The 22,879-nt window shown below is 36.1% G+C and overlaps 1 protein-coding gene across 10 annotated transcripts in view; it reads left to right on the top strand.

Moving 5' to 3' along the window:
* The window catches only part of BLTP1 (bridge-like lipid transfer protein family member 1), a 217,450-nt gene that overhangs the window by 142,444 nt on the left and 52,127 nt on the right, over positions 1 to 22,879 (top strand). For all 10 annotated transcript variants that reach the window (XM_039479082.2, XM_074396938.1, XM_074396937.1 and 7 more), the window contains 5 exons: positions 5,170 to 5,414; positions 7,717 to 7,822; positions 18,073 to 18,170; positions 21,252 to 21,437; positions 22,692 to 22,860. In XM_039479082.2, the coding sequence (XP_039335016.2) occupies positions 5,170 to 5,414; positions 7,717 to 7,822; positions 18,073 to 18,170; positions 21,252 to 21,437; positions 22,692 to 22,860 (804 nt within the window). The remainder of the gene's footprint in view (positions 1 to 5,169; positions 5,415 to 7,716; positions 7,823 to 18,072; positions 18,171 to 21,251; positions 21,438 to 22,691; positions 22,861 to 22,879) is intronic.

The raw sequence follows: 22,879 nt of genomic DNA, 5'->3' as shown, positions 1-22,879 counted from the left end.
TGGTTCTTTGCTCTTTCATATACATTTTAATTTTTTTTTTTTTTTTTTTTTCGAGATAGGGTCTCACTGTTGCCCAGGCTGGAGGGCAGTGGTGTGATTACAGCTCTCTGCAGTCTTGACCTCAAGTCATCCTCTAATCTCAGCCCTGTGGGTAGCCGGGACTATAGACATGCACCACCATGTCCAGCTATTTTTTAAATTTTTTGTAGAGATGGTGGGATTTCACTATGTGTGCCCAGGCTGGTGTCGAACTCCTGCCCTCAAGCTGTGTGCCTGCCTTGGTCTCCCAAAGTGCTGGGATTACAGGCATCAGCCACTGTGCCTGGCCTCATAAATATTTTAGGGTTAGTTTGTTAAGTTCCCTGAAAAAGCCTGTTTAGATTTTTATAGGAATTTAATTGAATCTATAGATTTATCTGAGGAGAAATGACAAAAAATACTCAACCTTCCTATTCCTGTCTTATTTTTCTGTTGTTTAGATCTTCTTTAATTTTTTTATGCTGTCCTTTTAAATTTTAATAAAATAGATTAATTTCATATTACATAGAGAGCAAGTCCATCCACTCATCTGTGATAAAATTTTAGAAATTTTTTTTTTTTTTGAGACGGAGTTTCGCTCTTATTACCCAGGCTGGAGTGCAATGGCGCGATCTCGGCTCACCGCAACCTCCGCCTCCTGGGTTCAGGCAATTCTCCTGCCTCAGCCTCCGGAGTAGCTGGGATTACAGGCACGTGCCACCATGCCCAGCTAATTTTTTGGATTTCTAGTAGAGACAGGGTTTCACCATGTTGACCAGGATGGTCTCAATCTCTTGACCTCGTGATCCACCCGCCTCGGCCTCCCAAAGTGCTGGGATTACAGGCTTGAGCCACTGCTAGAAATATTTTTTATAAAATGTTTAGTATTTGATTGGAAATGAATCCAGTATAACATGACTTCTACAGATACAGCATTTCCATTCTCACTCCCATTCCTATTGAGAAATTTTAAAAATACAGAAAAGTACAAAAAATAAGACAAGATATCCATATACCACAATCCAAAATCAATCAGAATCTTCTTATATTTACTTGAAGTCCTTCTAAAGAGAAGTGGATGTTTATATGAAAAGCTCAAGTCCCCTTTAACCGATACCCACCCCACCTCCCACACTCATTACTTTCCCTTCTCCACTCTTCACAGGTGACCGCTATCGAGAGTTTGGTCTGTATCCTTCCAACCCATTTCAACAACATGTACATACATATATGCATCCATTACCAACAGACAGTACTGAGTATTGTGAGGGAACTTTTCATTCAAATTTACAAAGTCACTGTACTACCTGCATCCTTCTGCAACTTGATCCCCCTTCAACACTTCTGGGATCTTTCTGTGAATACATGTGGATTTCATTGGTTGCATGTTATAGATATATAGTATTACATAAGAATTTCCCATAGAGTTCCTGATGGGCATTCTCAGTTGTTTCTAATTTTTGGCTACTACAAGTCAAGCTGCAGTAAATATTCTAGTACATATTTTCTGAGCATTCATAGTCACAAGTAGAACTGCTAAGTATTTCCGAAGTTGTCAGAAGGAATGTTTCCCTGTTCCCAAGGTCATATTGCATGTAGTATACAGCTTTTCATATTTCTGTTTTTAATCTCTGGATTTACTTTTGCGTGTATAGTTCATGGTCTATTTTTCTCCCTTGGAGAACAAATTATCTCCACTTAAAAAAATAGTCCCATTATTTCCTCACTTCCTGATGCTGCTTATATCATATTCCAAATTCTAATAAATGCATAGGTCTTTTTCTGAAATCTCTTCTGCTCTGTTCATTTAATACCACAGGAGTCTTAATATTATTTGTAGATGACCATGTCATCTATTTTTGTCTGTTCCTTTCCAATATTTACAACTTTTTTGTTACCAGCAAAGATCTCCAGATCTGTGGTGGTAGCAATAAAAAACAGACATCCATTTTCTGTTCCCATTTCTCGTGAAACTGTGCCTAAACTTACAGCATGATCGCTGCTGCAAGTGTCTTTGCTGGACATAGGCTTTTTATCATATGCATGTCTTTCTCTGCAGTACAAATTTTCTGGTGTCCCTTAAGTTTTTAGAACTTTAGTTAAAGTTGACCTCATTCGTGGTGCTTTGCTTCAGATGGATTATTTCTGATGCATGATGAGGTGCCCATTTCTAATGAAAGCTTTCCCACTTTCAAAGTATTCATAGGGTTTTTAGTGAGTATGAATTTTCTGGTGTCTAATGTGGTGTGACTTCTGGCTGAAAGCTTTCCCACATTTGCTGCACTGATAAGGCTTCTTACCTGTGTGTATTCTCAAGTGCAGAGCAAGGGTTGAGAACTGAGAGAAAGCTTTCCCACATTCGTTACAACCATAGGGCTTCTCACCTGTATGGCTTCTCACATGCACAGTGAGAGATGAGCTCTGAGAGAAGGCCTTTCCACACACATTGCATTCATAAGGTTTATCACCCGAATGGATTCTCACATGTACAATAAGTGATGTTCGCTGAGAGAAGGCTTTTCCACATTTGTTACATTCATAGGGTTTCTCTCCAGTGTGAATGTTCTGATGTTTTATGAGGTACTTCTTCTGGCCAAAAGCTGTTCCGCATTCACTACATTTAAAAGGCTTCTCTCCAATATGGAGTTTCTCATGCTCAGTAAGGTTGGATTCTTTAATTTTTTGTATAAAATTTAAAATTTTTCTACTTAAGGTTTTTGTGCATCTTTTGCAAGATGTATTTATTTATTTTGATATCTAGGTATATTGTTTTGTAGCAATTACAAATGTTATCTTTTGTAAAATTGCGTTTTTCTAAATTGTTGGTAGTCTGTACAAATGTGCTTGATGCTTTTATGTTAATCTGATAATCAGCAACCACATTAAACTATTATTACCAATAAGTTGTAGATTCTTAGGAGTTTTATCTATAGACAGTCATACCGTTTAAATAGCGAACAATGATACTTTTGGTTTTTTTCAACTTTTATTCCTTTTTCATGCCTTATTGTGCTTGCCTTGTCCCATTTTCTTAAAGGACTCAACGTTACATGAATGAATCTGATGTCTGTTGTAGGTTTCTGCCATCAGGTTAAGAAAATGTACTTATTTTCCCACTGTCTAAGAATTTCTATGAAGAATTATTGGTGAATGTAATCAGATACTTTGTTCTGTGTCTAATGAAATGAAAATATATTTTCTCCTTTATTCTGTTAACATAATTTAAAAATATATATACATATATGAATATATACACACGTACATATTTATATAAGTTGTGTATACAGTAGTCCCTGCTTATTCCTGTGTTTGTCTCTTCACGTTTCAGTTATCTGTGGTCAACTGTGGTCCAAAAATATTACATACAATAAGATATTTTGAAAGAGACCATATTTACAAAGATATTTATACAACTTTTGTTATAGTATAATTTTGTTATTATTGTTGTTAATCTCTTGTCATGCCTAATTTATAAATTAAATTTTATAGGAATATATGTAGAGGAAAAAACATATCATTTATAGGGTTTGGTACTATCCATAGTTTCAGGCATCCACTGGGGATCTTAGAACACATCTTCCCCAAATAAAGGGAGACTACTGTATATGTACTACTATCCCTAGCATTTTAGGCTCTCTTTTTTAAGAGCAGTATTTCTGAACATTTAGACCTTTATATTACCAGAACCAGAAGCATTTTAAAGTAAGTTTCCAGATTTGACGAGAGTCAGAAGTCTTAGGCCTTAAGATTAGAGTCCAGGGCTGACAATAAATTAAACACATTTGGCCATTTATTCAGGGCACCCATGATACAAGGATCAACAGAAGCAGCAAGTCAAAAGCCAGATAGGCAGTTTAGGATCCTAGAGTTAAACGTATTGTTAAATATCCAGAGAAGTAAGAACTCAAAATTCGTATTGAAATTGAAGGAAAGAGATAAAAGCAGTAAAAGAATTACTGTACTAGTAATAAGGGATGACTCAGTAACCGAGGCCTAGGATTACTGCAGTTTTGGTGGTGTGCTAGCAATAGTAGTGGTGGTAGCAACAGTGGTAGACAATCTCCACCCCTTGCAGCTTGTAAATGATAGTCAAGGAGTCTCCTGGTTAGAGTAGTAAGAAGAGATCAGGGCAGTCATGACTCATCTGGCCATTCACAGATGCCCCAGTTGGTGAATATTTTTCTGTTTTGGCTAACTCATTCCAGGTGAAAACATTACAGTTAATAAATGTAGTGAATGTCACATATAAGAGATGATCCTTGATTAGTATTTTGAAAAAAGGAGAATTATTTCTGGTTCAGTTGAGAGCAATAGAAATATATAATAAATTACATATGTAGGCCAAATAGGCAATTTGATACGTTTAAGTGGAGAGAATTCGTAACCTACAGAAGAATATCAGTAGATTTTGTTGGTTTGAAAGGAGCATGTGTGTGTATATTACCTGTGTAAAGGGCAGTAACAGATCTTGATTTTAATAAGGCTTCTCTTCATGCCCTCATAAACAGTTGGAGAAATATGGACTGAATAATAGTGAAGATTGTATATTTATATTTGTTTGAACAGTTATGTGCCAGATTATTAAGTGTTTAAGGTCAATAGTAAACTAAAATTCATAACATATTATTTGATATATAGTCCCATGAATAATTATTAAGGTCAAAGAGGCATGTTTGTATAACTTTATACTTAACATTTGAGTAAGTATCATTTAATTGATTTGGCAATTTTTGCTATTTCCACACTGAGTCAGGATCAGTAGACACATTGTTAACTACTAACTATTCTCTGTGAATAAAGCACTGTATATTGGGAAATTTTTTTAACTTGATTAATTTTCTCATTACAATTCTTCTATAATAAGGGCACTTTCTGTTCTACCGTCTATGAAATAAAGAACATAGGTATTTTTCTAGTGCCTAACACACTGCCAGTCTTAATAAATAATGCTGGCTTAATAATACTTGCTGATTGACTTGCATATTTAAAGTTAGGCAATATTTTATAAGCAACTTTAAAATATCCTTTCATATATTTCAAGATAAGTTTGGGAATATCCATGCATTTTTCTTAGATACCTTTTTGTGAAAAGGGGAGGAATGAATGAGTAAATGAACACTAGCATGAACAATAACTTCTCATTTCTTACAGGTGCACAGACAAGATTTACATTTGAGCTGCCAAATCACAGATTGCGTTTTACTTCAAAAGTTTCTGCCACAGATATGTCAACCATTCCTCCTTCTGCCAGTCTTAACCTTCCTCCTGTTACCATGTCAGGAAAATACATAATGGAAGAACATGATAGTTATTCGGATCAGGTGTGGAGTATAGATGAACTGCCTTCTAAACAAGGTTACTATTTACAGGGAAATTATCTACGTTGTGTGGCAGAAGTAAGTTTATTTTAAAATTTTCTTACTCTTTGTAATTTAAAAGTCTTCAAGATTTAGATATACCAAAATATATAGTAATCCAAACTTTTAAGGTAAAGTCTTAAAATCATTTGTTTTCACTGAAGAATTCTATAGCAAATCAAGTCTGTGTATGGGTGTATGTCTGTTTTTGTTTCTTGTTATCTGACTACCCTGTAGTTTTATTTAAACGTGCTTTTAAAAATATGTATTAGTGATATTTGAGTTTATATTTCTTACATTGGATTTAACTTCCATCTTTGCAATATTTTCATAGTTTAAATGATTATAAAAAGCAAATCACAGCTAACATTCATTATGTGCTTTACACACATTGACTTCTGCAATGCTTAAATCAATCCTATGAGGTAGAAATATTTGTTCTCATTTTTAAGTGAGGAAACTAAGCCTTAGCAAGGTAGCATAATTCATACAGATATACGTAATGATTAATGATAATCTAAAGGTTATATTGAAAGATAAAGTAGACTTACAGACTAATTTCTTTACTAAGGTTAAGTTGAAAGTAGCATATCTAATTCCATCATAATTTTTTCACTTTTTACTATATAGCTGTCAAAAGTTTAAAAAGCATTTGGATACATTTCTCATTTGATTTGTGGTAAGCAGCTCATCTATTATATTCCTAATTGGATATAAATTTGAAGCGGAGAAGTAAACACTTTTCCTTAAGTCTCCTAGCTATTAATTGAGAGATGCAGGAGCCACACCTCAGTGGTCTCCCACCAGGCACAGTGTGCTGTGTGTCTCAGCTCACCTTGTCAGTTTGTCAAAAACAGCTGCAACCTTATGAAAAAGCAATGTGCTATTTGTTTTGTAAATTTTGTTATCAAGAACTTGAAGCATCTGTAAGAATGCTTTCTGGGGTCTCTGATAGAAATATTATAACTTAAAAAAAAAGACATATTATAACTGTGGGGGACATATTTAAGTCTGACTTACCTTCTTAGGCTCTGCTTGCCCTGGAACCTCTGTAAGAGTGGGATTTCTGTAGGTGAAAAACAGTGTACAAAAAAAAAAAAAAAATAGTGTTCAGATCTAACAAGTTAAAGACTTACTTAAAATATTTTAAAGTATATTCCATTTGTGCTTTCTACTCTGAAAACTGAAAGCCCCAGGCTCTAGTTTAGCAGTACTATTGTTAATGTTCCATTTAAAAGAAAATACACTAATACAGTGTACTGTATAATTCCTTGCTAATACTAGGTATTAGAAAGGTATACGTTTGTAATGAGGCAGAACACAATCCCAAATTTAGTACAAAATGTATTTAATTTTAACCATTTCAAAGAATCTAAAATTGCATTCCTCTTAGAGTTGCCTATTTTACTATGGCCTGAAATAAACACACCTGAAAATAGTTTCTGGCCAGTTAGTCTAACTGGCCAGAAACTATTTTAGTTTATTAACTAACTTGCCAGAAATTTAATGCCTTGTACTAATCACAGGGCATAAATTATATTAAACCTTAATTGGGTATCTCTGGTGATTTGCTAATTCACTCAAATGTAAGCCTGAGACCCAGAATTTTGTTGATTTTTATTCATAGCTGTATCCTTAGCACGTAACATGGTACATAGAGTAGATGATCATTAAACATATATTTGATTAAGTAAGTCTATTTTTGGCTGGGCACAGTGGCTCACACCTGTAATCCCAGCACTTTAGGAGACCAGGGCGGGTGGATCACTTGAGACCAGGAGTTTGAGACCAGCCTGGCCAACATGGTGATAGCGGTGGGTGCCTGTAACCCCTGCTACTCAAGAGGCTGAGGCAGGAGAATCGCTTGAACCCGGGAGGTAAAGGTTACAGTGAGCCGAGATAGCACCACTGCACTCCAGCCTGGGCAACAGACCAGGACTCTGTCTCAAAAAATAAACAAATAAATAAATAAATCTATTTTTACTTAACTTGCCTATGATTCTAAGGCCAGAAAAGTGATCATTAAAAATAAATTTTACTCTAGGAGAAAATTTAATTTCAAAATTAACAAGTTAAATGTGTAACTTTCATTTGCTCCCCTGACATCTCACACCTTATTAAACTACTGTTATTAAAGAACGAAAAACATTTTGGGTGTGGCCCATAACAGTGGCCAGTAATGTATTAAGAACTTTGAATATTTGTAACTTTTCTTCAGTATATTGATTTCAAATCATATATAGATAATTATATCTTTTTCTTCAGTTTTGGATGATTTATGTAAGAAAAAAGTGTAAAGCTAATATAATCAGTATTAATCTAATATGATTTTGTCTGGCAGGTTGGTTCCTTTGAACATAATCTTACAACTGATCTTCTAAACCACTTGGTATTTGTACAGAAAGTGTTTATGAAGGAAGTTAATGAAGTAATACAAAAAGTTTCTGGTAAGATGATCTAGTACCTTATAGCATAGTTGTAGGTTTTCATTCTCATTGACTGTGTGAGGTCCTGTGTGTCTGTGGTATAAGTATTGATCATAGCATTTAGATATAATTGTCAAATAACTCCTAAGAAACTATGCATTCCTTTTCTGGTTTTTCCAGCTACAGTCTTTGCTTATCATTTTTGTCATGTGTAATATATACATTTAAGATTCATAAACTTTAGAAAGCTCCTTTATGTTTCACCCTCAAAAAAGAAAAGCTTACAGTATGTCTATTAACCAAATTAATCATACTCATTTGGGAACAACAATTAGCTAACTACTAAGATTTCAGCCTTTCATCTATACCAGATGATGGCTGTATGCTGGCTGTATGGTAAATTGTCTGTAGAAACCCTTGTTATATTTTTGCTATGCCTCAAGAATAGCTTACAGTTGGGCTTAGTCATTGCTGTACATTTTTCACAAGATCAAGTGTTAAGAGGAATTGGGGTGAAAAGTTGACTCTGTATAATAATTCTTCATGCTGAGTATTTTCAGTATGAATGTTACTATGTTAAAAGAATATTTAAGCCACAATCATAAATTGGCATCAAAAAGAGTTTTCCTTTATGCTCATGGATTAATTCATTCATTTAACAAATTTATTATGTATCCAGGTATTCAATTACAATTTTGATGAGTGCTGTGAATGATAAGAACAGGGTGTTATGAGTTTGTATCATAGGAGAAACTAATCTAAAGAATCAGAAAAGGCTTCTCAGAAGAATTCATGTCACAAATCTTAAGAATAAAGTCTAGTTTGGCAAGAAAGGAAAGGGAGAGAGAATGCAGGCAGAGCATATGTACCAGTATTTGATAAGGCTGTGAAGGAGGACCGTGTGCCTTGGATGCAGGAACTAAATTATGTAGCAGCTATGTGAAAAAAAAGGTTTCCTTGGTTCTGGGCTGGTTCTGGTTGCATTTGAGGTTAATGATCATACTGAAAAAGCCCAGCAGAGCTATGGAATTTTACAAGTTAAGTCTTAAAAGATGAAATCATTGGTAGCCGTGGAGTTTTTCTGAAAATGGTTGAAGAGATAAATACATAGTAAAAGGAAGAGATAAATATATAGTAAAATTCCCCTCTGCCACTGAAGAAGCCTTAACTTGGGGAGCATACACAAGTTTTGATGTGACCTATTTACCTGGTTAAAATCACATTATGACATTTTTTTTCTGATAGGAATGTTGTTAAGAATATATAAAGCTGGTAAACTTAAGAGTTCTAAAGAATATTTTCAAGATGGTTTTATTACTGAAAAAAATATATAATTAAAAAATAAATAGACTCTTACATGAACTAATCTTGTATTTCTTACGGTAAAAAACAAGTGTTGTAGAGTTCCTAGTATCAGCCTGTCAGTTGGTAAGCCTCTCTTAAGGTAGTTTTGATTAAAGAGAAAGGCTTTTCTTAACCTTTAGATTATAGTCAGGAGATATACAAGTATATCTCAAGGTCTATGGAGAATAAGATGGAGAAAGAGGATTGAAAATTAATATTTGTAACCATGAAGACTTGCTATTCACTCTTAGAGAATCAGATGGATCTGCCCCTTCAACTATTTCTTTTTGACTTTAGTGACAGCCATGAACCTCGAGAAAATAGCTAAAGTGTAAATCACATAGGATTTACCGGACCACAGAGCCAGGTAGAGCATAGGTATTCTGTTATTCTATCAAGGCCAAAGAACATAACAGAATATCGAGAGGGAATACTTTGAACCCTTGTAGCTTTAATTTCTCAGTATTCTGATCTCTGTATTGCTTCCTCCCTCTCCCATAATCTTTAGTTATTTTCTTATTTTTTGTTGTATTCTTCTTCATGATTTTCCATCATGTTACATTTAGTGTTGGGATGTTTTCTATTACACAGGAAGACTAATGTTCATAACAGTCATCAAGTTTGTTAGGAAAATACTTTTTTGGAAAAATTAATTACCTTATTTGTCCATGAAGGACTTTTAGGAATGCTTGGGTTTCAGAAAGATGTAAGTGAGCACTGACTGATCAAGTAAACAGAAGAGACCTATTTCTGAGTATGTACAACCATCTTAGAAGCATATAAGGAAGTTACCTTCTTAGAATTGGGCAAGATATATATTTAAGTGATAAAGACATTAAAAAAAAAAAAACCTGTGGAATTAATGTGACTAACATAATAGTGTCTGATGGTTTCGTAAACTAAAATTATTGTGCATTATGTTTTGTGAGTGGTTGAGCTTTTGCTTTGAAATTTTAAACTTTTCTTTCTGAAACTAGATAAAAGGTATTCAGGGTAGTGATAGACAAACACAAAATAAATAGTCCTTTAAGGTATGCTCATTCATCAACAGTTTTATCATTAGAGATGGATTATCAATTGAATAGACACTAAGCCATTATTTTCTTTTTTAAAACAATTTGACTATAAGAAAAATTAGACAGATGTGAATCTTCACAAAGCTCTAGATATTTAGAGTATTAATATTACAGTATACAAAGTGAACGTATGCTAAACAATGTAAAAATCTAAGATATTTCAGATATGTTAAAACATTTATTTGTTTAGCAAAATGATTTAAGAGAATATGAAAAAGTGAAAGTACATTTAGACTATCAGAAGAAAATAGTATGTTAAGCAAGTATACTGTTAGGTAATATAACATGAAGATTTTACTCAACTTAGGTAAGTGAAAATTGAAAAAGAATCTGCTTTTAACCAAATGAAAAGAATTAACAAAAAAGCAAGAATATTAAGAAAATGGAAATTGATGGCCAGGCGCGGTGGCTCAAGCCTGTAATCCCAGCACTTTGGGAGGCCGGGGCGGGTGGATCACAAGGTCGAGAGATCGAGACCAACCTGGTCAACATGATGAAACCCCATCTCTACTAAAAATACAAAAAATTAGCTGGACATGGTGGTGTGTGCCTGTAATCCCAGCTGGGCATGGTGGCACGTGCCTATAATCCCAGCTACTGAGGAGGCTGAGGCAGGAGAATTGCCTGAACCCAGGAGGCGGAGGTTGCGGTGAGCCGAGATCGCGCCATTGCACTCCAGCCTGGGTAACAAGAGCGAAACTCCGTCTCAAAAAAAAAAAAAGAAAAAAGAAAATGGAAATTGATGAGATATTTGCCATTTTATGAGACTAACTAGAGAAATAATAAGCCTGTCCAACCAACTTGTATATAAATTTACAGGTCCAAATGAGACACATCCAAGTTATCTGAAAGAACTAATGGAGGATCTCTTGGTACCTCTGAGAATGTACTTCAGTAAATCATGGGAATCAGGAGATGTACCCAAACACAGGAAAATTGTGGTATCTAACTTAAGGGTAGGAAAGAAGCCTAAAGAAACTAATACCCCAAAGGCTAATCCAAAGAAAATGCCTGATGTTTTTTACTTAGTATAGTCTCCCTTAGGAAATGAACTCTTTAATAACACTTCTTAAACTTAGTTTTTGTTAAGTCATGCTAATACTTTTCAAAAAAATATCAGGCTAACTATAGTTTCAAAATAGCTTAAGCAAGTTAATAGCTTAGTCAAGTATACTGGATATGATGCACTTAAACTTACATATTTATGCTGTAATATGAAATAAAACTTGATTGACACAAAAGTAAGAGGGTGGACCAAGATGGCTGATTAGAAGGCTGTGGTCCACGACTCTCACAGAAGAATGGAAGAATGAAAATGGTGAGTTAATTCTGCACTTTCAACTGATGTATTCAGTTTCTTGAATTGGGAATGACTTGCATTGGTACGGATTAGGCAGACCGCTCCACCCATGGAGGGGCAGCAAATAGCCAGGGAGCCCCCACCACCAGGCAAGGGAGGCTGTGAGTGATTGTGTGACCCCTCCCAGGAAACCAGGCTTTTCCCACAAATCTTTGCAGTCCAAGGATCATGTGATTCCCCCCATGAGTCCACACCACCAGGCCTTTGGTTGGAAGCACAGAGTTGTGCAAGTCTCAGTGAAGTAGCCGTTTGCCACACAGAGACACAGGAGTTTTGCATACTTCAGCCCTGGGAATTCCAGCAAGGCAGGAAATGTATCTACGAATTCTCCTGGGAAGGAGGCTGAATCCAGGTAGCCAAGTAGTGTCATTTTACAGGCCCCATTCCCAAGGCAACTCACAAGTTAAGAACCACTGGCCTGGACTTCCAGCTGGCCAGCAGCAGAAGGCTGGAGACTGCCTGAGACAGACTAAGTTCCCAGGGGGAGGGAGAGCCGCCATCTCTCCAGTTGGAGGCAGCAGTTCTAGCCTGCCTGCTCCAGGGATTCTGGGCAGTCCTGACTGGGAGGAGTTCCCCACAACACAGCTGCTATGCCAGATTGTGGTCAGATTGGTTCTTTAATTGGGGCTCTGGTCCATCCCTCCTCACTGGGCAGGGCCTCCCTGCAGGAATTTCTGCAACTCCAGCCAGGGTTATACAGGCCTAACTCAAAGAACTCTGATCTCTCCAGGGGACAGAGCCCCTGGAGGGCAGGGCAGCTGCCATCTCTGCAGTTCAGCTGACTTAGCCTTTTCAGCCTGCTGGCTCTGCAGAGTCCCACTGGTTTGGATGAGGGGAGTTTTTCCCAGGGCAGCACTCCTGATCTTCCAGGGGACAGCCAGACTGCTTATTTAAGCAGGTCCTTGACCCTGTTCTGCCCGACTGGATGGACCTCCCAACAGAGGTCTCCAGACACCTCTTGTAGGAGTGTTTGGTCTAGCATTAGCTCAGTGCCTCTCTGGGGCAAAGGCCCCAGAGGAAGGAACAGGCTGCCATCTTTGTTGTTTCACAGCCTTCACTGATACCTCCAGGTACAGAAGGAGCTGAGAACATTAGGGTTTGGAGTGGACCCCCGGCAAACTCCAGCAGCCCTACAGAAGAGTGGCCCCACTGTTAAAAGAAAAACAGAAAACAACATCATCATCAACCAAAAAGCCCCACAAAACCCCCTTTCAGAGGTCAGCATCCTTAACAACTGAAGGTAGATAAGCCTACAAAGATGAGAAAAAAATCAATCCCAAAATGCTGAAAACTCAAAAAGCCAGAGTGCCTGTTCTCTTCTAGATGACTGCAACACCTCTCCAGCAAGGGCACAGGACTGGGCTTGGGCTGAGATGGCTGAACTGACAGAAGTAGGCTTCAGAAGGTGGGTAATAAAAAACTTCACTGAGCTAAAGGTGCATATTCTAACCCAATGGAAAGAAGCTAAGAATCATGACAAAACATACAGGAGTGGATAAGCACAATAGCCAGTTTAGAGAAGAACATAACTGACCTGATGGAGTTGAAAAACACAACAGGAGAATTTCACAATGCAGTCACAAATGTCATCAGCACAACAGACCCAAGTGGAGGAAAGAATCTCAGAGCTTGAAGACTATCTTTCTGAAATAAGACAGGCAGACAAGAATAGAGACAAAAGAATGAAAAGGAACAAACAAAACCTTTTATGTAAAAAGACCAAACCTATGACTGATTTGGGTACCTGAAAGAGACAGGGAAGATGGAACCAAGTTGGAAAACATACTTTGGGATATTATCCAGGAGAACTTCCCCATCTGGGCAAGATAGGCCAAAATTCAAATTCAGGAACTGCAGAAAACTCAGCAAGACACTCCGTCAGAAGGTCAACCCCAAGATACATAATCATCAGATTCTCCAAGGTCGAAATGAAAGAAAAAAAGTTAAGGGCAGCCAGAGAGAAAGGCCAGGTCACTTACAATGAGAAACATATCAGCCTAATAGCAGACCTCTCAGTGGAAATCCTACAAGTCAGAAAACATTGGGGGTCAATATTCAACATCCTTAAAGAAAAACATTTCCAACCTACAATTTCATACCCGGACAGAGGTACAAAGAAGAGCTCATACCATTTCTGTTGCAACTATTAAAAAAAAAAAACGAAAAGGAGGGACTCCTCTGTAACTCACTTTATGAAGCCAGTATCATCCTGATACCTAAACCTGACAGAGATACAAGAAAAGAAAACTTCAGGCCAAAATCCCTGATGAACATTGATGCAAAAGTCCTTGACAAAATACTGGCAAACTGAATCCAGAAGCACATCAAAAAGCTTATCCACCACAATCAAATAGGCTTCATCCCCGGGATGCAAGGTTAGTTCAAATCAATAAATATGGTTCATCACATAAACAGAACTAAAGACAAAAACCACATGATTATCTCAATAGATGCAGAAAAGGCCTTTGCTAAAACTTAACATCCCTTCATGTTAAAAACTCTCAATAAACTAGATATTAAAGGTACATACCTCAAAATAGTAAGAGATATATATGACAAACTCACAGCCAATATCACTGAATGGGCAAAAGCTGGAAGCGTTCCCCTTGAAAAATGGCAGAAGATAAGGATGCCTGCTCTCTCACCACTCCTGTTCAACATAGTATTAGAAGTTCTGGCCTGGGCAGTCTGGCAAGAGAAAGAAATAAAGTATATACAAATAGGCAGAGATGAAGTCAAATTATCTTTGTTTGCAGATGACATGATTCTATATGTAGAAAACCCCATCATCTCAGCTCAAAAGCTTCTTAAGCTGATAAGCAGCTCAGCAAAATTGTGCAATGTGCAAAAATTGCTAGCATTCCTATATACCAACAGCAGGCAAGAAGAGAGCCAAATCATGAATGAACTCCCATTCACAGTTGCTTCAAAGAGAATAAAATACCTAGGAATACAGCTAACAATGGAAGTGAAGGACTGTTTCAAGGAAAACTACAAAACACTGCTGAAGGATAGTCGATAGATGATAGATAGATAGATAGATAGATAGATAGATAATAGTAGATTCATATTTTCTTCATTTTTTGATTCTTATTAGAGAAAATACTATTTATTATTTAGTTGAACAATTAGATAAGACAGCCAGCTTTCAAAATCAGAATCATGTAGTTCTTACTTGATTACCTATTGTTTGTTGTATCTCATGATGACTCCTAGGTAACCTGAACCGGCTGGGCATGGTGGCTCACTACTGGAATCCCAGCACTTTGGGAGACTGAGATGGGCAGATCACGAGGTCAGGAATTCAAGACCAGCCTGACCAACATAGTGAAACCCCATCTCTACTAAAAATACAAAAAATTAGCCAGGCATGATGGTGCACCTGTAATCCCAGCTACTCAGGAGGCTGAGGCAGGAGAATTGCTTGAATGTGGGAGGCAGAAGTTGCAGTGAGCCAAGATTGCACCACTGCACTCCAGCCTGGACAACAGACAGAGTGAGACTTCATCTCAAATAAATAAATAAATAAATAACCTGAACTGTGGTCTTGCCTATAGAGCCAGGAGAAACTAAGAACTCTCCTAGCTTAACTTCACGCATCCTGTTAGAAAGTGTCAAGATATACATAGTCATAAACAATTTTTAGTGGCAGTATTCTAACAAGTCCTCAAAATGTAGACATTGTTTTATGTAATATTTTTCTGTCTAGAATGTAAGTCATTCCTTATTTCAGAGTAGAAATTGTCACTGTATCTTAAAAAACATAAAATAAGATTCTATAATCCATTCCATAGTTATCACAACTTTAAAAACATATGACCCCCAAGTAAGTGATGAGCAACTTACAAAGATAAGTGAGTAAAAATTATCACACAGAATTTTTACTTCTGTTAGGAACATTAGGTATTTGAACATATAATAATAGAAACATTTAAATGAATTTTTGATGAATGAAGAAGTTAAGCAGTACAAATATAAGAGAAAGAGAACACTTCATGGGTAGACTTATTGAGGCATGGGAATGATTTGAACTGAATGAATCCACTTTTTGGTGATTGATGGCATTTCAAAAGAGAGGGACAGTTTGATGAAACAAAATAGCAAGAAACTGGGACCGAAAGACACATTTATTTGTTGAGAATGAGATGAGAGTTGTGGGAGTATAAGGAAAATTATAAAGACTTGCAGTAATTGTTTTGTGTGTTGGAGAAATGACAGAAGATGAAGAGTTGGAACGCCAAGCAACACAGATGCTTTATAATTGTGTTCAGGAAAACACTGAGGGTTTGCTAAGGTACTGCTTGTTAGGATCTGCATATATATGGCCCTTCCCTTTAAGAATTCTCTGATTAGGGAAATAGCTATGTAGATAATATAACGAAGATGTGTATTTCTTGGCAAACATCAGATAGGAAGGAAGGACCAAATGCTGATGAGGGTGTATCAGAAAGAGTATGAATAAACAAAATGTGTTAAAGGACTTAGAAGAGCACTTGGCACTCAGTAAGCACTTAAATATTAGGTATTAGAATTTACACATATCTACTTAGTTAAGAGTAAAAAATGAATAAGAACAGAACATAAGTGAGTGGATAAAGTCATTTAAGAAAAGTGAGCTTAAGGAACAGAGATGTGTAAGAGGGCTGTGGTTTAGAAGTCAAACAATAAAAAGCAGAGACAATAGTAGTTTAATGTTTTGGGAATAGCACTGAAAAGTAAACTAAACACCATCTACTACTGGATCAAAGGAATGAATGAATGTGAGATTTCCAAATGATATGGCAACAAAAAGTCATATGTAAATGAAATTATAAAATCAGGGAAATGAAAAGCAAAATGTAAGACAATGGAAACTGCTGGGTGGTAGATGGAAGATCGAGACAGCAGGGGTGGGAAGGGGTAGTTGATAGTTGGGTGGAGGGGGTAATATTATATACACACGAATACATACATATATGTATATGGCCGTAGGTAGGGTTATCAGTGATGAGGCTTAGGTAAGGGATGATTGTAGATTTTAGTTAGGAGGCTGAGAGAAATACTTAATTATAAGTTGAAGAAAAGAAAATGTAGTCTGTGTGCTATATATTTTAGAGAAGGATAGCTCAGAGAGGAAAGATGCAAGCATGCAGGCAGGTACTAAGTGTACAAAGACACATACAGTCTATTCTTTCAAAATACAAATACGTGGTTTTTTGTTTTGTTTTGTTTTTGAGTCAGTCTCTCTGTCATCTAGGCAGGAGTGTTTTGGTGCCATCTTGGCTCACTGCCACCTCTGACACCTGAGTTCAAGCAGTTCTCCTGTCTCAGCCTCCCGAGTAGCTGGGATTACAGGTCCCCACCACACCCAGCAAATTTTTTGTTTTTAGTAGAGATGAGTTTTCTCCATGTTGGCCAGGCTGGTCTCGAACTCCTGACCTTATGTCATCCACCTGCCTTGGCCTCCCACAGTGTTGGGATTACAGGTGTGAGCCACCATGCCTGGCCCAAAAATACGTTAATTAGTATGTTGTGGTATAACCAGTCCACAAATCCTTAATCCTTTACTTCCCATCTCTTCATCCATATCATTCTTTCTTTCTCTTTCTGGTGTATTCATTCATCTTTATGTATAAAATTCCCTTTGAGTGGGCCAAGTTATGTCCTTGTCCATCTTTTCTCGTTCTTATCTTGGATGTACCTTCTGTGGACTGCTGCCTCTTTCTATTTTCTTCGTATTTTCTGTTCTAGTAGAAAACTAAAATATATTTTTATCATAGTACTAACTGAATAGATTTTGACCCCTAAATTTCAAATGCCCAAAAAAGATTAATTTCTCTTTTAAAACAAAGCAAATCTGCTTTTTATCTATTTGGTTCTTAGTTCTTTTGATAACATCTGTGGTCCCTAATAGGGAAAAAAATTCCGTCCTACCTATACAGACTCCCTGGGATGATGAACATATGTACAAAAAGATTAATCATTGTCAGATAGAATATTTGAAAGATAGGCATGCAGAATGTTTTCAAATCAATGGAAAGAGAAGTGGAAATAAAAGTAAGATATTGAGATATCAGAACATTATTTTCTTTATGCCACATTGCCCAGGCAAAAAAAAAAAAAAAAAAAAAGAAATGTTGTGTTAATGTCATGAAGTTAAGGAACTTCATGACCAGGGCCCCTGCAACAAAAGTCACACTATTGGTTGAAGAAATTGGTCCAGTTTACTTTTTGCCTTCAAATGTGTTTTCTGAGATATATAAACATGTGTTTTGGTTCAATAATATATACAGTGTTTTAATTAAATATAAAATGTTAATAAATGTCTACATATGCAGAATTATCCGTGTCTTTCATATATCTGCCTCACCGAAATGTAACTTAGCTAAACATCTCTGTGTCAGTGGTCAGTAAAAATAAAATACCTATTTTTGTGAGGATTTTTTTAAATACACAAAATAGTTATTTTTTTCTTTTTTAAAAAAATTGTCCCAAACCCTTCTTTTATTTAGGTGGAGAGCAGCCTATTCCTCTCTGGAATGAACATGATGGAACAGCAGATGGAGATAAGCCTAAAATTCTCCTCTATTCTCTAAACTTGCAGTTCAAGGTAACATAAATAATAATGATACTTCTATAAAATGTTTTCTAATCAGTTAATACATGCTTGTTATAGAAAATTTTTGTGACATTAATTACCAAACAGAAAATAAAAATGATGTATAACTCCCATCCACTCAGAGTAAAAGCTTTAACAATAATTATTTGAGTATGCTTTAGAACTTTTTTCCTATTAGTATTTTTATATATGCATATATTTATGCATTTAACAAATCATTGAATACCTTTCCATAGTAGAATATTTAGATCAGTTTTATCTTCCTGAACATCTATGTATATTGTACACTTGTAACAACTTATTCAGCTACTCCCTTCTGATGAACATTTTGTTTTTCTTCAATTAATACTGTTATAATTTACTCTGCAAGAAATATTTTATTCACTTTTCCAATTATATTACTTCTAGAAGGCTGAGGTAGAAGGATTGCTTGAGCCCAGAAGTTCGAGACCAGCCCTGGCAACATAGCAAGACCTTGTCTCTACAAAAAATTTTTAAAAAATGACTAGCTAGGTAGGTGGCACATCCCTGTAGTCTCAGCTACTTCAGAGGCTAAGGTAGAAGGATTGCTTAAGTCTGGAAGTTCAAGGCTACAGTGAGCTGTGGTTGTGCCACTCCAGCCTGGGTGACAAAGTGAGACCTGTCTTAAAAAACAAAACAAAGACTCTATTATTTTAATAGAAAATTTAATATTTCTAACAGTTAAGATACCAGGGTTCATAAAAATAGTAAATCATTCTTACTACCTAGTTACTTAATTATAATTAATGTATTCAATCCATTGAACACTAAATTTTAAATACAAAATATCAAAATCAAACATAATGGCTAAAACATTGCTACTAACATGAAAAATTAATGTTGCCACTTCTGTCAGTTCATTAGACATATCCTATACAGCATACCTTGTTTTATTGCACTTCACTTTGTGTTGCACATGTATTGAGTGTTTTTTACAAATCAAAGGTGCCATTTTTCCGATAGCATATACTCACTTTCTCTGTGTCATATTATAGTAATTTGTAATATTTCACTTTTTTATTATTACTGTATTTCTGTTATAATGATCTGTGATCAAAAATCTTTGATTTTGGTATGGTAATTGTTTCGGGGCACCAGGAACTGCACCAATATAGGACAGCAAACTAAATCATTAAATGTTGTTGTACCTCTCTCACTTTCAGTCAAAAGCTGGAAGGTATGTCAACAGCCAAGACAGACTGAAAGCTAGGTCTGTTGTGCCAGTTAGCCAAGTTGTGAATGTAAAGGTAAAGTTCTTAAACAAAATTAAAATGTTACCCCAGTGAACACAGGAATGGTAGTAGAAATGCCAAGCGCTTTATTGCAGATAAGGAGCAAGTTTGAATGAATAGTCTGGATAGACCAGCCACAGCATTCCCCTAAGCTAAAGCCTAATCCAGAGCAAGGCCCTAATTTTCTTCAATTCTGTGAAGGTTGGGAGAGGTGAGAAAGCTACAGAAGAAAACTTGGAAGCTAGCAGAAATTGGTTCATAATGTTTAGGGAAATAACCTGTCTTCATAACATAAAAGTGCAAACTGAAGATCAAGCTAGAAAAATTGATGAAGGTGGTTACACTAAACGACAGATTTTTCCATGTGACCTTCTATGGGAAGAAGATGCTAGCTAGGACTTTCATAGCTAGAGGGAAGTCAATGCCTGGTTTCAAATGGCAGGCTATCTCTTTTTAGGGAAAAATGTAGCTGGTAACTTTAAGTGGAAGCCAGTGCTCATTTACCATTCTGAAAATTCTAGGGCCCTTAAGAATTATGCTAAATCTCTGTCTGTGCTCTGTCAGTGGGACGACAGTCTAGATGACAGCACATCTGTTTACATCATGGTTCACCTTATATTTTAAGCCCATTATGGGGCTACTGCTCAGAAAAAAACAATTCCTTTTAAAATATTACTGCTAACTGACAATGCACCTGATCACCTAAGAGCTCTGGTGAAGATTTACAAGGAAATTAATGTTTTTATGCCTAACGCATTACTTCTGCAGCCCATGAATTGAGTAATTTCAAATTTCAAGTCTTATGATTTAAGAAATACATTTTATAAGGCTACAGCTGTCATAGATAAGTGATTCCTCAGATGGATCTGGGCAAAGTAAATTGAAAACCTACTGGAAGGGAGAACATTTTCATTAATGAGAGGTCAAAATATCAACATTACTAGGATTTTGGAAGAAGTTGGTCTAATTCTCATGGCTGACTTTGAGGGACTCAAAACTTCAGTGGAGGAAGTAAATGCAGATAGGGTAGAAATAGCAAGAGAACTAGAATTAAATGTGGAGCCTGAAGATGGGACTGAATTGCTGCAATCTTATGATAAAACTTGAATGGATGAAGAGTTGCTTCTTATGGATGAGCAAAGAAATTTTACTTTCAGGTAGAATCTACTCATGGTGAAGATGTGATAAACCTTGTTGAAATGACAGAGGGTTTAGAATGTTCTATAAACTTAGTTGATGAAGCAGTGGCAGGGTTTGGAAAGGATTGTTCTAACTTTGGAAGAGGTTCTGCTGTGGTAAAATGCTATCAAACAGCATCACATGCTGTAGAGAAGTCTTTCATGAAAGGTACGAGTCAATCAATGACACAAACTTCATTGTTGTCTTATTTGAAGAAACTGCCACAGTCACCCCAGCCTTCAACACTACTACCGTGATCAGTCAGCAGCCATCAACGTCAAGGCAAGACCCTCCACTAGCAAAAAGATTACAACCCACTAAAAGCTCAGATGATAGTTGTCATTTTTTAGCAATAAAGTATTTTTTAAATTAAGGTATATACAACGTTTTTTTGGACATAATGGTATTACACATTTAATGGACTGCAGTATAATTTAACTTTTTATATGCACTGGGAAATCAAAAAGTTTATGTGACCCACTTTATTGCAGTGGTCTGGAACCAAACCCACAATATCTCCAATGTATGCCTGTTCATGGTTTAAAACACAACTATTTATCAAATACTGAAAGACTGCATTTGAGTAGGTATACGTTGTTGATTTAAAATTCTTTTTTTTTCCTAACATACACTCTGCTAGGGTATTCAAGTAACGGCCACTACTCCATCAATGAGAGCTGTAAGATTTGAAACTGGATTGATTGAACTGGAACTTTCTAACCGACTTCAAACCAAAGCTTCACCAGGAAGTAGCAGCTATCTGAAACTATTTGGCAAATGCCAAGTGGATTTAAATCTGGCATTAGGACAAATTGTCAAACATCAGGTAAGTACAGAATACGTTGATGTTAGAACTATGCCTTTTAAATTTTGCACATCAATTTTAACTACTTTATGTGTTAGTATTTACAAAAATATTTAGTTTAAGTTCCTAAAGTTTCTCATTATAAATTAAATGAAAACTCATTTAAGAAGGGCTTTACAATTTTACCTTGGCATTTCATTGAGTATTGTAGCAGCATATTGTTACAGTTTAGTGCAGATGCAGTCACATGAAATTTAATCCAGTATCTTCATAATCATTTGCTTTTAATTTTTTTATTTTGCTAAACATTTTTTATTTTGGAGTCTTGTACTAACATTAATGAGTTCTTTAAATGTTAAGTGTATACCTTTCCTGTAGAATATTAGCAAGTTCTGCCTATAATAATGTTAATATATAAAGTTAAAAAACAGCAGTTAGATTCTCTGTTTTATAAAAATGAACTTTGACAGCTTATTTAAGATTTTTTGTTTTTATTTTACCAAAAATTATTATGTAGATTTTAATCTTTTTTCCCTCTTTGGTAAGAATGCCAATCACAGTTTTAAAACTGAATTGCTGCATTAAAGATATGAGGGGGAAAAATGAACAAATATTTCTTGTCATCCCTAGTAAAAAAGTAATTTTTTCAAATGGAAACATTTTTAGAGGTTCTAGTTATTTTGAAGTATTTAATACATTGCCATTTAGAATATGAACCTTATGCTAACTTTTATATAAAGTTTATTTGTGACTTCATGTTTACCTCTTGCATGGCTATTTTGTATATTAATTTCAAATGTCTTTGGTACTGAGTATAAGGAATAAATCATTAACAGCTGGAATTGAGAAAAATGTAGTATTTTTTTTTTTTTTGGTGAACAATACCATTAATAGTGGGGTTTTTGTTTTTTGTTTTTTTTGAGACAGAGTCTCGCTCTGTTGCCAGGCACCAGGCTGAAGTGCAGTGGTGCAGTCTTAGCTCACTGCAACCTCTGCCTCCCGGGTTCAAGCAGTTCTCCTGCTTCAGCCTCCTGAGTAGCTGGGACTACAGGCGCGTACCACCACACCCAGCTAATTTTTTGTATTTTAGTAGAGACAGGGTTTCACCATGTTGACCAGGATGGTCTCCATCTCTTGACATCGTGATCCACCAGCCTCTGCCTCCCAAAGTGCTGGGATTACAGGCGTGAGCCACTGTGCCTGGCCAATAGTGTTTAGTTTTTATATTGAAACTTTTCCAATATTTTATTTTATTGAGTTTTAATTTTATTTTAGGTTTATGAGGAAGCTGGTTCTGATTTTCATCAAGTTGCCTATTTTAAAACCAGAATTGGATTAAGAAATGCCCTCCGAGAAGAAATCAGTGGTTCTTCAGATAGGGAAGCTGTGCTTATTACTTTGAATAGACCAATTGTTTATGCACAGCCTGTGGCCTTTGATAGAGGTAAGATAAAGTCAATCAC

Source organism: Saimiri boliviensis, chromosome 3, assembly GCF_048565385.1.
Source record: "Saimiri boliviensis isolate mSaiBol1 chromosome 3, mSaiBol1.pri, whole genome shotgun sequence".
Classification (NCBI taxonomy): Eukaryota; Metazoa; Chordata; class Mammalia; order Primates; family Cebidae; genus Saimiri; species Saimiri boliviensis.
Note: the sequence above shows the minus strand (reverse complement) of the source record. Positions and strands in the feature narration are given on the sequence as shown.